The sequence below is a fragment of the Pipra filicauda genome, unplaced genomic scaffold (genome assembly GCF_003945595.2).
Source record: "Pipra filicauda isolate LSUMZ 115617 unplaced genomic scaffold, ASM394559v2 scaffold187_size1440530_pilon, whole genome shotgun sequence".
NCBI lineage: Eukaryota > Metazoa > Chordata > Aves > Passeriformes > Pipridae > Pipra > Pipra filicauda.
Genome location: NW_024104295.1, coordinates 335,156 through 352,149, shown reverse-complemented (window position 1 = coordinate 352,149; position 16,994 = coordinate 335,156). Strand labels below are relative to the sequence as shown.

General features: G+C 37.5%; 1 protein-coding gene across 10 annotated transcripts in view; it reads right to left on the bottom strand.

The window, feature by feature from the left end:
• The window catches only part of ARMC3 (armadillo repeat containing 3), a 60,382-nt gene that overhangs the window by 7,147 nt on the left and 36,241 nt on the right, over positions 1 to 16,994 (bottom strand). For 9 of the 10 annotated variants that reach the window (XM_027751705.2, XM_027751704.2, XM_039380154.1 and 6 more), the window contains 5 exons: positions 9,608 to 9,857; positions 8,330 to 8,466; positions 4,760 to 4,928; positions 3,796 to 3,896; positions 2,832 to 2,900 (listed from right to left, as the gene is read on the bottom strand). In XM_027751705.2, coding sequence (XP_027607506.1) covers positions 2,832 to 2,900; positions 3,796 to 3,896; positions 4,760 to 4,928; positions 8,330 to 8,466; positions 9,608 to 9,857 — 726 coding nt within the window. Of the gene's footprint in view, positions 1 to 1,279; positions 1,363 to 2,831; positions 2,901 to 3,795; positions 3,897 to 4,759; positions 4,929 to 8,329; positions 8,467 to 9,607; positions 9,858 to 16,994 lie in introns of all 10 variants that reach the window. The other variant, XM_027751713.2, reaches the window with a different exon arrangement.

Genomic DNA, 16,994 nt, shown 5'->3' with positions numbered 1-16,994 from the left:
TGTACTGGAACGTAGCATGGAATAAATACACATTTATTAGTCTACGTTAAATAGATGTTTTAGCCCAGTCAGTGTGTATATGATATGCAACTGTTTGATTAAAAGTGCTGCTGTCAATGCAAATACATGTCAAACTATCAACTAGCCACTTCCTCTACATCTAATTCAAACACTGCCAGCAGACAATTACAACTACCCTTTCTCTGAGCTTTCAACTATGGTTTATATAAAGTAGTATCACTTTTTCAAAGCAATGGCTTTAAACAGTGTTCAGTATTACTTTGCAAAATAATGATGAACAGAAACATACGATCAAAGGAAACAATATGTAGAAAAAAGTCTAAGTGTGTTTGAGACTTGGAGTCAGCTACTGACCTTCAAGTAACTCCCATATATCTCACAAATTAATAATGATGTATGAATTATGGATTCAAAATGAATGACAATGGGGTTATAAATCATACAACTTGATCATGACATTCAAAAGCAATTATTTCATACTTGAAGAAAGAAGTCTTTATATCCCTGCAAGGTTTACTATGGGAAATTGAGCCAGGTATTTATTTCTTCCTAAAGAAAATTTTTTGCTCTTTGAAAGAGTTATGGTTGCTAACAGAGCAGTCATTTACTCTGTAATTGACATAAATTACATTTAAAAAGCAACTATCCAAATGTATCTTCATCTCACACTGTAATAAACAAACATCTTGTCAGAACAGGTCTCTCAGCTCCTGAGACTATGCAAAATGGCCTGTGACTCGAGCATGTTCTGAGATGAAGGAACCTGCCACTGGTGCAGAGCAAACACAACTGGGGTTCCACATCTCCCCGTGCCTCTGCTCCCTTCGAGTAAACTGGCATATGTGTGGTGGGTCATGACCAGAGCATGAGGGGAACCAGGAGGACCTGCTCAGTGAGCAGAAGGTAGGACAGGCCTCATAAGACACCCAAGTTGCAATATCTACTCTCGTGCATCCTGAAACAGGAACCTTCCACAATGCAATTCATGGGATCTGTTTCAGGCATCTTCTGTGAAATGACTGAAACTGAATTTCAGAAGTGCTTGCAGTCCAAATAACTAGTCAAATGGGAATGTCTGCCTTCTAAGTCAATAACTTTTCGATAGACTAATCTCACAATTTGGATTCTGATTTAAGTCAGAACCTCAACCCTTCACAGTCAGTAGCTATTATCTGTCAACAATTTGCATGTCAGTTCTAGAAAAATTGACATAATTCAAATATATTCAAATATAATTCAAAGTATAATACCCTTAAACCTTTTTCTCTGCTGCTGCTTTTGCTAAGTGAACACCATTGTCCAGAAAACTCCTGCTTTTCCTCCACTGGAGATACCATTGAACTGTTAAGACCACAAAGCAGGTTTCAGATTTCTCTCGACTTTCTTACTGCAGATTTCATCTCTCAAGCACAGGTTCATACATACACAGAAATATATAAACAGCATAAGAAATCAGCCGTTATCTCAGTCAATAAAATGCCTGTACAGACAGTAGTGTATTATAGTTAATGGATAAGCTCCAAGCTAAATATTGGAAACACAGTACTTCAGCTCCTACAGCAGATGCACCATTTCTCCTTTTGTTCAACTCTGCAGCACTTAGTAGTTTATAATGTCCACCACTGACTAGAACTCACAGCCCAAGCCATTACCAAGGCTCCCTATACCATAAAGAAAGGAAAAATAGGAAGTCAGGAATGGGACTCACAGAAACCAGCATAATAAATGGTTGGCTCACAAAGTTAGCTAACAGAAAAACCAAGGAGAGTTGTAGGTTATCTCACATTCCTGTCAAGGACTAGAGACCATCCCATTAATGGCAAGGAGGCTCTAACTGGACTGGGTTTGGAATTCTGGACATTCCCCTGGAACTGGGCATGTACACTTGGCTTCTCCAAAAGGCACTGTTGTGGTCATGACTGCTGCTGTTTTACAGGCAGGACAGTTGGGAGACCATGGCTCAGTTTTCTTCCACAGGAACAAACTACAGGTTAAGTATTTTATACTAGACAAGGACTAGAAATTTAGTCTTGGCTCTCTGAGGTAAGTACCCCAACAGCTGAAGCAGAAAGCCCTGTTCATTACACCCCATTGTCAGTGATCAGCTACAACAAACCACAAAGAGACTGCTAAACCCCAAATATCTTGTGGTCAGCTGTCTGCTGAGGGACAGGCTCAAATCCTCTTTCTGTAAAAGAAGGAAATTAATTTTTCACTACAAGGGTAGAGGTTCCAGCCTATTTGGTATGAACAGACAAACTGCAGCACTGTACCTTGTGTATCATATGGATCAGGACAAGCCCTGCAAGAGCAAAGCATTTCTAGGCTAGTTGTCATCAAAATCAGGACAGTTCTGAGCACACCCTTCTAGTTCTGAGCACACACAGCTTCTAGTCATCTATGGAATTTCACTGGAAGAAATTTAATCTACAAATAAGGATGCATGTAGACAGTGTAGGAACATTTAATGGGTCTAAGTCCTAAACTGAGAAAGAACTTCTACCCTAATTTCCCTGTGTCTTGGTTGTCAAGTTGCAAAATAATAGCATTTCCCTGCCTCCCAGGGATAATGAGAGGAAAAAAGTAAATAAATATGAGCTGTTCAAATACAGCATAGGGAGGGAGGACAAATAACCACTAAGATAGACAAAAGAATGTTACTGCAAATAGGAGGTGAAAGCAAGACTCCAAAAACATACTTAACATTGTATTTAAGTGTTCAGAAACTGTCACTATTTTCAGTCAGAATTCTATTTTTAATGTTAGAGCAATAACAGAACATTGACAACCAGTAAATCTGAAAACCCTACCTTGCTTTTTCTTTACTACCTATTTTTGAAATAGGAGGTGGTGAATCTTGTGCCTTCTCTACTGCGAGACTGAAACAGAACAAGATTATTTTTGCATGTTATTTGCATGTGAAGCTATGAAAATGGAGTTCTGATTTTAAAGGACAGTAAATATATTGTGGAATGTAAGTGGAAGAAATAACCACTAATAAACCAGATATTGATTCAGGGATCAAAAATGAAGTACGGAATACCAAATTATGGACACAAAAGTAACTGGGGAGTAAGACTGCTGCCAAAGTGCAAGAGCAAGAAGCTGTATCAAAGCCAAAGAAAGAAAACCTGATAGTTAAAGACAACTCTAGGGATCAACAAAGAGCATGGAAGTATAATTTGTCATAGATATTCCCAGACATCTTTATGGTGTCATATACAAGCTTAAAAGGGAAGCTAATGATACTGTAAACCAAATACGTGATGTGTTGACAGAGAAGAAGGTTTTGGACTTGCAAAATATTGGTAGAGCAATCTTTGATCTGTGATACTGTTTACAGGAAATGGGTCCCAGTTAAACAAGCCCAATACCAACTTCCTGCATTCAAATCTAAGAAGATTTGTTAGGCTGGCTTCAACTTAAACGGAGAAGAAACAGACACAGGTTCTTTATCAAGCCTGAGGTCTTCATACTTGGCTTTGTCCTGCCTCTTGGGATGATGTGCTTAAACTTCCATGCATTTGTCTATCTCTCTAGACAGAGAAAAAAGTTATTTTCCAAATTCTTATTTTATGAAATACGAATCTTTTGCCTTCTAGGACATAAAGCACTGTACTGGCTTTAAAATAGATGTGCCTGTATATGCGTGTGTATATATGCATGCATGTATATATCTATCTGTATATAAAATGAAGTTTGTACTGGAAAGAGGGAAAATTATTAAAAAGATGAGCTATTGCAATAAATGGTAGTAGATCTAACATGACTCACTCTTCTTGGGGTTTAGCATTAATGAAGATTATTGCCCGACGGTCAGTAAGCTCTTGCATGCTTAGTTCTTCCAAAGATAAAAATTTTGCTCCGGGTTTTATCTACAAGAAAATTAGCATAAAATATAAGGTGTTTTGTTCAGTTAAAGATGCAGACAAAAAATGTATTTAAAAGAGTAATTTAAAATTCCTAATCTTAAACCAAAGACTCTGCAAGAACTTACAAAGCTATTAAAAATATTTTTTCTTCTTAATTTGCATTTTCTTCATCAATTTTTCTTAGAAAATGTTGTTTATAAATAATTTAACCTGTAGTTATTGTCATTAAGGCATTCCAAACAGTTCCGGAATAAGTAAATGTTCCTGCCTCTGAAGGCTTTACAATACAGGATGGAATTTTCAAAGCAACCAAGTGCTTTAGGAGCAGGTATTTCACTGATTGTCAGTAAGACTGGTATTTCTAATTCATTTGGGTATTTTAAGAAGTCTTTCTCTGATTTAACCTGAACAAGTGATACTGGAGTCAGTCTTTATATTACAAATACTTCTTTGTGAGAGAAAGGGTCATGACTCAGGTGAAAATAAGAACTCTTTACTTCTTTATGTAAAAATAAACAAACAAAAAGTCCGTAGGTCATTCAGTGTCAAGTTAGTATTAAGTACACTGCAGGGAAAGAGACCAGAAGACCTAAAGTTTACGAAAGGATCTGGAAAGGAACTAGGTCTGCACAGCTCATATAGGATTGGGAAGAAAATCACAACTGAGGGGTAGCATGAAGATGGTGAGATTTCATCCATGAAGAAAGATAATCAAAAGAGATCTGTGTAACAGCTGTGAAACTTCAGGACATGAAAACAGAGTATTTTCTGTAGCCAGATTCTGTTTTTTTGCTACAGTACTCTTTCTAAATTAACAGGAAAATTTTACTCTTTCTAAATAAGAGTAGCTATTTAGAATATCTTACCTGACCACAGTCATAGAATCCATCAGTAATGATATTACTTGATGATAAATATCCCAGCCGGCTGTACTTTTGGGAAAGATTGTTATCAAGTAGCTTTTCCAGAGCAGCTTCACTAAACTTATTTTTACGCTTTATTGACAGATTAATTTCTTCTAGAATGTCTAAAGCGCTGATAAATAAAATACAAAAGCAAATAAGCACCGGTAAATAAAACACAGTGGCTAATTCATTGTTAAATACTAATTAACTGTTATTATACAGTTTAGAGTTAGTTTTCAGCATTACCAAGGCCAAGACAAATTCACTTCCAAGTGCCAGCCCTGTGCCCTCCGGGCCAGCAAGGCTGTGCTGCACAGAATTTCTTCTCAAGGGGAGAAAAATGCCTTGCAATGCTCAAAAGCAAAAGCAATTTCTTTAGGTAGTTAAATGCTAAATAAAGAAATGCGGACACGATGCCACAGCCTTTTATCAGAAGGATGTTCAGCACCACAGAGGACTTGAGGGAGAAAAAAGATGTAAAAGGAACAATGTTCAGAGCTGACCATATGACACAGTTCAGGCAAGCTCTCTCTCTTTCTCTCTCTCTCTTTCCAGCTGCAATGCAATTTTCAGATTCCAGTTGTGCATTATGTGATGTGTGAATCCTTCTGGCCTAGGACTGTTACTGTGCTTGGGGAAGGCACAGTTGGCAGATATTTGCTAAACACGAATGTGCAGTTGTCTCAGCACCACCAGAATGGCAGGATTTTTGCAGCACGGAGACAGAAACAAATAGCAATGTGAGGACATGGGAGGACAGGAATTAATTTCTTAAGCTGTTTCTGGTGCTGAAGCTGATAACTTCTGACCTGAAAAACTTAGGAAAAGCTCACTAAGAAGATAAAGGAGAATATAGCATACTGCAGTTTTAGAACTGTTTACAAATGAAAAAAAAACAAACAGGAAAAATGATGATATATTTGTGTGTAAATATTCAAATTTATGTGTGTGGTTTTATGCACACATGCAGACATTCTTCACATCTCAAGGAATACATTTTATATATACACACACACATATTATATATATATATAATGATCTCCATGTTTAGGCTGCCCATTTCTCTCTGTGAACTACACAGGGAGCCTCAGCTGCAGACATTTACAAGGTAGACTTCGAAGGTACGTCAGATGAATTCCAGAGAACAAGTTTTTCAGGCAAGGCAAATGACAGCCTTCTCTTATAGAAGCGAGCAATGGGAGAAGATAGTGGAAGAGCAGTTCAGGCTATTTGTCTACAGCATATTGCAGATAAGCAGCAAATAATACAGGGAAGAATTTTAAAGGGGAAAATGAATAAAGAAAGGCTAATGTGTTCAACAGTGTCTAAACCAGATGACATTACAGGCACAATGGCACATTACCCTCATTTAGAGGAGAGACAAACTAAAACTGGACAAATACAGTTGCACCAAAAATTCTGTGAAGAGCCAAACCCCCCCCCCCAAAAAAAAATTCCAACAGAAATGGAAACACTACCAACAGAATAGAAAAAGTAAGGGACAAACCCAAAAGATGCACAGGCAAAGTGAGACACAACTGTTCAGGGACTGAGACAAATGTTTCATATGCTATGAGTCAGAGAGGAAAACGTAGGCCTATTACTCAATGTGGGAAGAAAACTCATAACAGATGGCACAGAAAATACTGAAGTGTCTGATGATGCCTTTTTTGCTTCAGTTTTCATAAAAAGGTTTCAGGCTGATGCCTGGCAGTCATATTAACAAGGAGGTAGAAACAGTAGTCTTAACATGTCTAGAGTAAGTTTGAGGAGAAAGTTAGCAGTCCCTGAGGACACTTACCTCATACCACTCTACGAATTTGCAAAAGCCACATTGTAACTATTTATAATTGTATTTGAAAATTCTAGATGCCTGGAGAGTGAAGAAGGGCAAAGATACTACCTGGATTTGAAAAACTAAGAACAAGGAAATTATAATAGATATCATGCTACCAAATTTCAGTGTCCAAAGAAAACCATATCAAATTATTAAACAATCAGTTTGCAAACAACAACAGATGAGAAATAGCCATTATGTATTTGTCAAGAGTAAGTCATGTAAAGTGAATGTAATCCTTGCTGTGATAGGGTGACTTGATGTATAGCTAGAAAAAGTAGATGTGAGATATGAGTTGACTTTGAGATATGTTTTGACTTTAATAAGTCTTTTCACATATTCCTACTTGAATACTCGTGAGCAAATCAAGGAAATATGATCTATATAAAAAAAACATGAAGTAGTGCCTGACTAGTTGAAAAACTATGCTTAATATATTATTATCAATAATATCCTGTCAAACTGGAAGGACACATTACAATTAGAGTCCTACTTTGATACTGTAACAAAGAAGGGATTAAACAAGAACAGTGCCATATGCAAGATAAAGAAAATAATTACTGAGCTTTATTTGATGGTCGTATGACCTAATCTGACGTACCTCATCCAGGGTGGGAGATGACACTTCAAAATGGTATAAATAAAGAAGAAAAATTCAAAGATGTGTGACAAAATGATACAAGATTTCAAAATAAAATTAGTTTAGCATTTTTATTTTGTCATGAAAAAGAAACTGAGAGAAGAACATGGAAAATGAGAAAATTCAGTAAGTTAAATTGCTATAAAAAATGGTTATTCGATCCCATTGCAAGTAAGACAACATGTAGTTGGATTGATTTGCTATAAGGGACATTTAAAACTCAGAAACCCCTTCTAATTGTAAGGATACTCCAGCACTGGAACAGGTTACCTCAGAAAATTGTGAAACCCCATCAGAATCAGTATTTACACCAAACAAGCCAAAACACGTCAGTGTACCTTACTCAGTCTTACAGCAGATAGAGGGATAACATCACCTTTGAGGTCCCATCGTGATCTAAACTTTTGAGAGTCTCCCTTCGCAGAATTCCCTCCTAGAGGGATTTTAAGTATCCGTGCAGTTATCAGAGAAGTGCCCAGCAGAGGGAGCAGGGCAATTACATATATTTTAATTTAACAGTAACTAAAAGTCACCCTGTCTGAGGAATCCTGTGTCATAATTCTTATAACCTAAACTAGCTTTTGTAATTCAGATATTAATATATGGAACTGGGAGCTTCTAAGAAGGAATAAAATCAAGTCACTTTTACATGACACTTCAGCACACCTGCAGTAACCAGAGATTGTAAATCAAATCTAGCCTGTGCATAATAAGTACAATTTACTGTATATTAAACTTAGTCTGAAACCTTTATTTCAGTTTGAAATGTATGGGGCACTGTAGTTCCTAATTTTGACTGATATAAGCAATCTTCAATCTAAAGCCTAATTCAGTCACAGAAACAATAAATGCTTTATAATTCCAGACAGTTCTCTCTACAGGCTTATATTTTGTCTGAAAACCTCTGTTCCTAAAAATCAATACCATTTCATCTGTAACATCTGTGGTGCAAAAGTAGTTTCTGCTTACCAAAAAGCTTTGTTATTCTGCTATAAATACGTAAAGATTGACTTAAATTGAGTTTTCACATCAAAAATTTCCTATTTCCACTCACCCTAGCCTGCACAGTTCAACAGCGGTTGGTTCATCACTTGCACAGACCGTAACAGCCCAACAGGCATTTCTTCGGACTTCTTCATTCTTAGAATGCAGCAGTTCAACGAGTGGTCCCAGTCCACCTGCATTTCTTAACTATGAAAAAGTGAAGACATTGCCACTTACCTCTTTCATCTATCCGAGCAAGAACAGCCTGTGAAATTCGCCTTCCAAAACATTCAAGCCTCGTAGACAACCTGTGCTGGGCTGGTAGAAAGGTCATTTGTGGGTAATCTGTGTTCCCATGAGCTCTGCATAGGCTGGAGCTGAAGTGAGCTTCAGAGCAGTACAACACAGACATCCCTTCTGGCTCTGCCTTACTCTTCAGTTATTAGGCTGCGGTGTGGAACCTGAAGAGACTATGCAACCCAAAACTGCCACAGAGAGTTACACAGCTTTTTCTGTGTTCTGCTGCCTCCCAGCAACTAATTTACATCACAATACATTTGAATCTGTATTGCATGTGTGACAATCTTATTAACATCCTATTCTCTTGTGTGCTACAGTATCTTTCCTATACATGCTGGAGGAAATATTGCTCATTTGGATTTTCGAAGAAAAAGACATTTTAAGGACACTGAAAGAGGTAGATTAATTATCTGTGCCCCTTATTCATGTCCTAATTAACAAACTTGACCCATGAGAAAACCCCATCTTATGATTTATGAATGCACGTAGCATCATTCTTATTTATAAAAATACTATGACCAATTCATAAACAGCAAAGAGTTCAACTTGCTGGATGTCACTGATCAAGGGATTAATTATATTTTGAGTTTTGTCTGAATTACATTTAGTCCGTGCACATCCAATATTTCATTAAGCAAGGTCAGATATTGCCATTCAGGCCTTGAAAGTGGGCAACAGAACACTGAGAGAGAGTAAAGAGGACTGAACTTCTCATGTTCAAAGTTCAGCTGAAAGAAACCTTTAATGCTCCTTAACATGGGGATCAAGATACAGCCCTGATTAAAGCTCATGGAAGCCAATGAAAAGCTGCAAAGCATTAATTTGGGGCAAGCAAACAGAGTAGTGAAAATACAAATTAAAGAAAGCCCTTTCCAAAATCTCATGAAAAACTGAGCTAAACTCGGTAGAACAAGCCTATGACAAAGATAAAAAAATCTAGAAAGCTCAAAACTTCTAGAACAGACACAAAAGATTCCAGGTTAATTTAACTCCAACCTCAGAATCTAGAAATGTTATCAATAATCACAACCTCAAAGAGTAGTTTTACCTCAGTTCTTGCAACAGCATCACAACCAAACGCAGCCACAGCGAACGCTGCTTTGCTCTGCACTTGGCTGTTGGTGGAGTGCAGTGGTTCCACAAGGGCACTCATGATACCGTGGCTCTGGATGCTGACACGGGATGACTCTTGCAAGGCCAGATTTGTCAGTGCTGTAACAGCATTGGCAATGGCTCCATCTCTCTGAGCACTCAAGGTATTCACTAATGGCTCAATTCCTTCAGCCTCAGCAACAGCACTAGCAAAATAAAGGAGGGGGGAAATATTTGTTATTTTAGGACCATCTTTCCTTCTTAGTGTGCTGTATTTACCAGTTAAATTAGTATTATGTTTCAAGATGTGTGTGTGTGTGATTTATGTATGACTCATGGTGTGAAGTTCAAGAGACACAACCTAAGCAGACAAACGAAGTCACAAACTTCTGGATTCTTTAAGTTACTACAGGATTCTTTCTGAGGTGTTGAACAAGTCAGTTAAATCCTGCATCTTCTTAAAAATGTGTGATTTTTGTATTTTAGTTCCAGGCAAATGTTTCTGCAGACATTTATCACTTCTTGCCATAAACATTCTATCACTACTTCTAATGAGGATTATAGTGCATGGAATGTCACATTTTTCTTTGTTCTGTCTCTGTAAATTTCTATTATCAGGTACCTAGGTAATATAAACATAGTCGACCAAGTTTCTGTCCTTCTTAGTGCAGTTCAGTGCAATGTAGGAATTACTGAGCTGCCTTTATATGAGTTAGACAGCAGGATAATAGCAGAGTCATCAGAACAGAGCTCAGGGCTGGCTATGACTGTGATTCCACATTAACTAGTCTATCAACAGCAGATCCAGTAAAAATGTTCCCTCTGTTCCCATGCATCCATGGTTGAAGGGTGCTGCCTCTCAGCAGAGCTGAGACGAACGCTTGTGTGGCCAAGTTCTAAGCTAGGCATGCAAAACTAACCATTTCCAAATAAAATTGGTGAGTTTGTTGGGATTTTTTTTTCTAAGGATCATTTCACAGATTTAGGTTAGAAGACATCCAAGGAAAAAAAACATAGCTGAAGAAGCACTACTAAGGAAATAGCAACTTTGGGCACGACACAGCAGAAGGTGCAGGGAGCTGCACTATTAGAGGATATATAATTTTACTTTGGGCTCATCTGTTAAACAAAAGTTGGCAATGGGAATGTGCAGATGGCAATTTGAATTTTCCCTGCAACTGCTTTTTATACCCTCTTTTAGTACCTTTTACCTACATCAAAAACATAAAAAGCTCTTCAACGGAGGAGTGTACACTTCTTATAAATTTTGCTACATTTCTGTGAACACATTAAATAAAAAGAGAAATCTGCATGTAAACATCTTTTATTGTAACAGCCTCTTACCAAAATCTGACTAACCTTTTGATAAGTTTCACAGTTACTAAATAAACACAAGCTTAGAAGTATCACATATAAAAGAAACCATTATACTATCAAAGACTGCCGGGGCATTGATGAAAACTAAAAACCATCAGGAATGCTGATAGTCACACTCCTATGCAAACAGGACAGAAAGCAGAATACATGCCAGCCTGTGCTATGTAATCCCATTACATGGGCAACATAATGTAGATCTTACTGTGAACTCATGTTAGTGCAAATATTTCCAGATTGTCACAGAGGGGGATGCAGGTGCTCCTGAGCATACCTGGAATGAATCAGCAGAGGCTAATGGGGTTTGTCACTCTGATCTCTGCCTCAGGTACAAGGCCATGGCAGCTCACAAATAGTGCTGGTGCATGGATCTAAGGAAGGCTGACAGGCAGTAATTCCCACTTTGGAAAACCAGGGAAAAGGCAGCAATCCAGGGACTGAAGGTGAGCGGGCTTATTAGCTTGGGTGTGCGTTAAGATATAGGGTTAGTTTGGTGTTGGCTAATGAATCCGTCTGGAGCACCAGTAACTTTAATGCAAGCACTTCAGTCTCTGTTCAGAAGTGAGCCCCATGTTTTCAGATGTCCCACACTGCACTCCTCTGACTGTCTTCAAGTAGCTGGATTTCCTTTACCTTCCTTCCTTGACCAGATGAAGAAGATGTAAAAATGTTTTGTTTGGTGGGTTGCTTTTTTGTTGTTGTTGATTCGGTTTGGGTTTTTTACTTAGGTAAGGCCACTGTATTTCTAAGTTCTTTGGTTAATACTGACTGTCTTCTCTTTGACATGAAATTTTATCCAAATTTCCAGCTTCAGGACTTTTGTAGCTCTATCCAGGCTGCTGTATATGAAAAAACCCTGGACATGTTGATTGCACATGTAAGAATCAGCTATCCACCACATGTACCACGGGTTTGCTGGAAAACATCACATTCACAGCACATGTAACAATGTCACAATGTACCAGCTGGCAAAGTGTGGGAGAGACTCACATACATGCACATGGCCATACACAGTAAGGCATGTCCATAAAGTATCAGATTTACAGCATTACACAGTATACATACACACATATCTTATGCAGGAAGGAAAAACCCCAAAAAACAAAACCAAACAGTTTCTCCTTTACGACAGATACAAAGAAATTCCAGGATTTATGGGACAGATTAACTACTCATGAAATGCATCACTGCATCTCACAGGTGTAGTATATCCAATACTTCTGCAGTAAGTACAGGACTTACTATTCCAATACTGCACCCAAGAATACATGTATTCTCCCACAGGAAATCCTAGTAAACATATCGTCCCTCACAGACTGGTTACAGAATGATACACAGCACTGAGTGACGTAGCCAATCACATTATAAGCAGATTTACTGTAATTTCCATAAAGCCAGCAAGTACACAAGCACTTAACAAAAGAGCAAGGTGACAGCTCCTCGTGTGTTCAGAGCTGACCTCAGCGAGGTACAGAGCACACCCAATTTTCTCAAGTGCCACTCAACTTCAAAAAGGTTGAGAACCACTGATTTAGAAGATCATACATATTTATTTCAGATCTGTGTTCTGCACAGACTCATTCTGAATCACAGTTTCAGGAGTACAGTTTAATCAAGTAGAACGACTGATCACAAGGCAAAAAGATTTTGTTAGAAGTGACGACAGCAGGGAACAGGAGCTGAAGGTAACCAGTACCTTTGAGAATATGTTTTTAAGAGGCCATGAACATCTGATGCCATGCTTTGTTCTGATAACAGGGACACATATAGAAGAGATTCTGAGGGAAGAAGGAAGAATGGAGAATCCACAGTTCAACTCAATCCTACTCCACAGCCCTCCGGAGAACACAGAAATAGCACTGTCACCCTGGGCCACGGAGCCTGACCTCAAAAGGGAGCTGAAAGAATGAACATGCTTAAGTTCTTAAGGTGCTGAAATAATACAACATTAAGATCTAAGTATGGAGGTCCTTGTACCTTTCCATCCTGGGCAGAGGCATGCACTGTGTAATTCTTTTATTATAAGGCAACAAAAGTTGGAGGAAGTTTTTACCAGCACTGTCTTTGCTTAACGCAGAGCAGCCGTAGCCTCTCTCCCTGCCTCCAGAACACTCTCCTTCAGACACATCCTACTGAGACAGTGCACTTTATCAGTGTTCCCACTACAGAACTACATCCTCAAGGAAGAAGTGTGCCTTGGTTTAGCTGGAAAAAAGTGTTCACTTTTTGATGTGGAAAAGGAGTAAATTATATAAATCCACAGGATTTCTTCCCCTCCATGTTGTGTAAATATTCAAAATACATTAACTTTCCTAAATATGGAGAAAAAAGGTTAGGTTAAAGGAAAGAAGACAATGACGAGGGAAAAAAAAAAGAGTTTGAATTTGCAACATCAACGTTTTTTGTTCAAAAGTGGAAGCTGTCTATCTGAAATACAAACAACAAGAAAAAACAGACAAGATAGGTGTAGGAGTTGCAGAGCTTAAATTATATTTAAAATAATTCAAATGTTATGAATTATAAGCCCATATTATGATCATTAGAATGCCTAACCTAACAGGCATTTACTTTAACCCTAAGGACCTTAACCAGGCTCTTTAGTGAAACAGTAAAATTCTGATTACAATTGGATTCCAATTACTGTATTCAAGAATAGGTAAAATATTTTTCCCAAGTGTCATTGGAAAGACAAATATTAAAAGGTCAGATAATAAATATTTAATTTATTAATTTTAAATATACATTGTAACACGTTATTAACAGATATTCTCAATTTAAGACTAAAAGAATAAATGCTGAAAAGTGAAAAAAACAAACATTTTCTTTACTGCTTTTACTGCAAAAATAAGTTAAACGTTGTCAATAAAATCATTACCAAAAGTTTCACAAAACAAACTTTTTTTTCAGCAGATACTTTGGGGATTTATACGAATGTGACTGAAATGAATATTTTGTTGCTTTACGTGTCTGGGGTGCAACAGGAAAGTTCCGATGTTGTTAACAGTGTTGTGAAAACAATAATCAGTAAAAATTTGACCAAAACTCTGTGGGTTTATTTTATTTTTAGGACTGTAAGCATTTTAGGGCATGAACCACCTCTTTGTTGGCATCATAGTAAGCATAATAGTTCTGGTCTGTGACCAAGCCTTCTAGCCAGGGCAAGAAAAATAACGGATTATTTACTTAGTGCATAGGGAATGGTCCAGCTAGCTTTTCCTCCTGAAGAGAAGGTCTAGCCTAAGGGAGAAAGCAACTAATGGTGTTCAAAGAGCTGCCAGAAACCCTTGAGACTGCCCCCCAAACCTCCAACCTAAACGACCTCCCAGGGAGGGGAGATAGAGGGGAAGAGCAGTGATGCAGCTTGACACCACTGTTTGCTCTGCATTTTCTGAATTTACACTAGTGAGATTGACACTTCATAAAAATGATAAAGTATGTTTGGTTTTGCTTCTTCTACCATAACTGAACATAAACTGGTTTATATTAAATTATATTTTTATTCGCTTCTATGCTGTTTACTCCCCCCTTCTGACTGAGGATTTAACATAATTTCTGCTCAGAAAAAATTCAGATTTTTCCTCCTCACAAAAGCCATTGAACTCCTTAGGGACTTCATTTTTTTCAAATGTGTTTTCAACTGCATGTTTAATTTCTGTGTAAAATTACTGTGATTGTGTGTGAGGTGCTTAGCTAGCCATTTATGGCTGTGCATATCTCATTTTCATACATAATTGCATGTAAATTATGCATAAGAATTATGCATCTAATTACATATACATTTTTTAAAATCAACGCTATCTGTTGTTAAATCGCATGACTTCTTTTTTCTCACATGGCATTTTTGATCCAGCTCTCTTATGCAATTTCTGAGAAAGAATATCATAACCAGAAGTTTGATAAGAAATAGCTTCCTTTTTATCCCTTAAATGTATTAGTACTCTTCATTTGCCTTGTTATGCCAGCAGAATACACACATCCAATAAATGTCTTCTGCATTTAGCAAAAATTTCACTTTGTGATTTAATTATTTTCAAAAGCAATTGACTGTTGTATATAGTCACCTGGATTTTATTTAAAAACTAATATTACTTCCGTTTTCTTCACTATGCAAGGGAAATTAATGTCAGTATGTTTATTCTGAGTAAGAGAACCTAGCACAGGAGACTCTGATCTACAATTTGAGGCCCCTTTGTGCTCCAATAAAAATACTGATGATATCAACAAACCATATTAATTTTTCATTTCAGGAACTGAACCTTCTATTTCTATTTTATAATGACAAGTAGCTTGTTAAAACATCAACAAACCCAAAACTCAGTAAACCTCACAGTCTGGAAGCAATAAAACCTTAAACTGTCTGGGTTAGCAGAGACTTAATACCTGACTCTCATTTAGCAACTCACAGAGATATTCTAATGTCTGTCACTGAATTCATCTGACAAAGTTACATAGATCTCAGTTCTAAAACTGCAGTATATTTAATTTAAAATATTACAGGCACATTGGTAATGAGCTATCTGTTCATATCTGAGACTTTCAACTATAATATTATTTGCAACCTTTGTTAAGAATTTCTGACACTTCCACTATTATGTGGAAGGCTTGAGATTCAGCAATAAAAACTCTTTTTACTCCTGAAAGATCCCATGTACCTTCAGTCAGGATAAGCTAATGAAAAAGACACCATCCTCCTCTCTCTTTTTTCTGATCCAAGAAGTAGTGCATGCAAAAATGAGTAACTCAGCACAAATATTGTGAGCCTGGAGCCCACACTGTTACAGAAGCAAAATAACAGGGAATATGCAGGTGTTGCCACAGCAACCTTCATGGAGGTGTAAGGGAAGGAAAGAAAATGCCAAATCAGGGTCCTCACAACAACTCTTCTGAACACAGGGAGTGAGAATATGGTGGCTTTTCTTCATCTTTGGAAGCACCAGCTGAGGAAGGACAAAAAAAGCTGTGCCAAGTCAGTCTCTACACACAGTACTTTGGACTGTGAAACCTGACATCTTTCACTTCTGGATAACTCTTTTCTGGATAACACTGAACTTATCTCAAATGTCAGGAGACTGTTTTGCCTTGCTGAAAGCTCAAGCTCTTACAATGATTCAGATGGGAGAAATCTATGCTTTTAGTTTTCTTTCTTAAAATTACATCTGTAAGAAAATACACATATACTACTATGTTAAGATAAAATTATTGAGGTTGCATGTCAAAATGCTAAAGTTACTTGTGAAAGCTTACTTTTACTGTCTTATGTATAAGACAGTCCAAGTAGACAACATGCCACAGTCAGTGCACAGGTTGAATTCACAGCATGGTCAGCCATAACCCTGCAATTTCCTAACAGACACTTAAAATAAACAAATTCACACCACAGTAAAGTTAAAAGATACACTTAAAAAATTTGCATTTAATTTAGAAATATACTACAAAGAAAATGCGCATGCAAAGCACCAATAAATTTGTCTGAAATTTACTCATAAGTAAAATAACCCTTGCCACTTTAAATTCATAAAAAGTATAATTTATCTCAGTGCGTGCCACTGAATGTCACTGCAGGGATACACACTCAAGGGTAATCATTGTACTTGTGCCACTAGATGAAAGAAAGTTTTCTCTCCCAGGTTTAGAAGTCTCCATTGGGGAAGAAAAATGTTTCACCTGGTCCCATAGAAATCTACCATGGGAAGTTACAGGTCCTCCAAGTGACATGGAAGTTACATATGCTCCAAGTGAAATTCCAGCCTTCCATGGCTAAGATAGTGATCATACTGCAAGGCTTAGAAGGTAGGGGAGTACAAACAGCCCAAAAGATTTTGCTATATCAACAAGGACTTGAATTTCTACGTAGTTATCATTATCCCAATTCAATTCAAAGTGTTCTGTTTTCTGTCTGAACCTATTTTGGATATACTTAGGTTCCCATCCACTTCAGGATGCAGTGGCATGAGATCTGTGTTAGATAG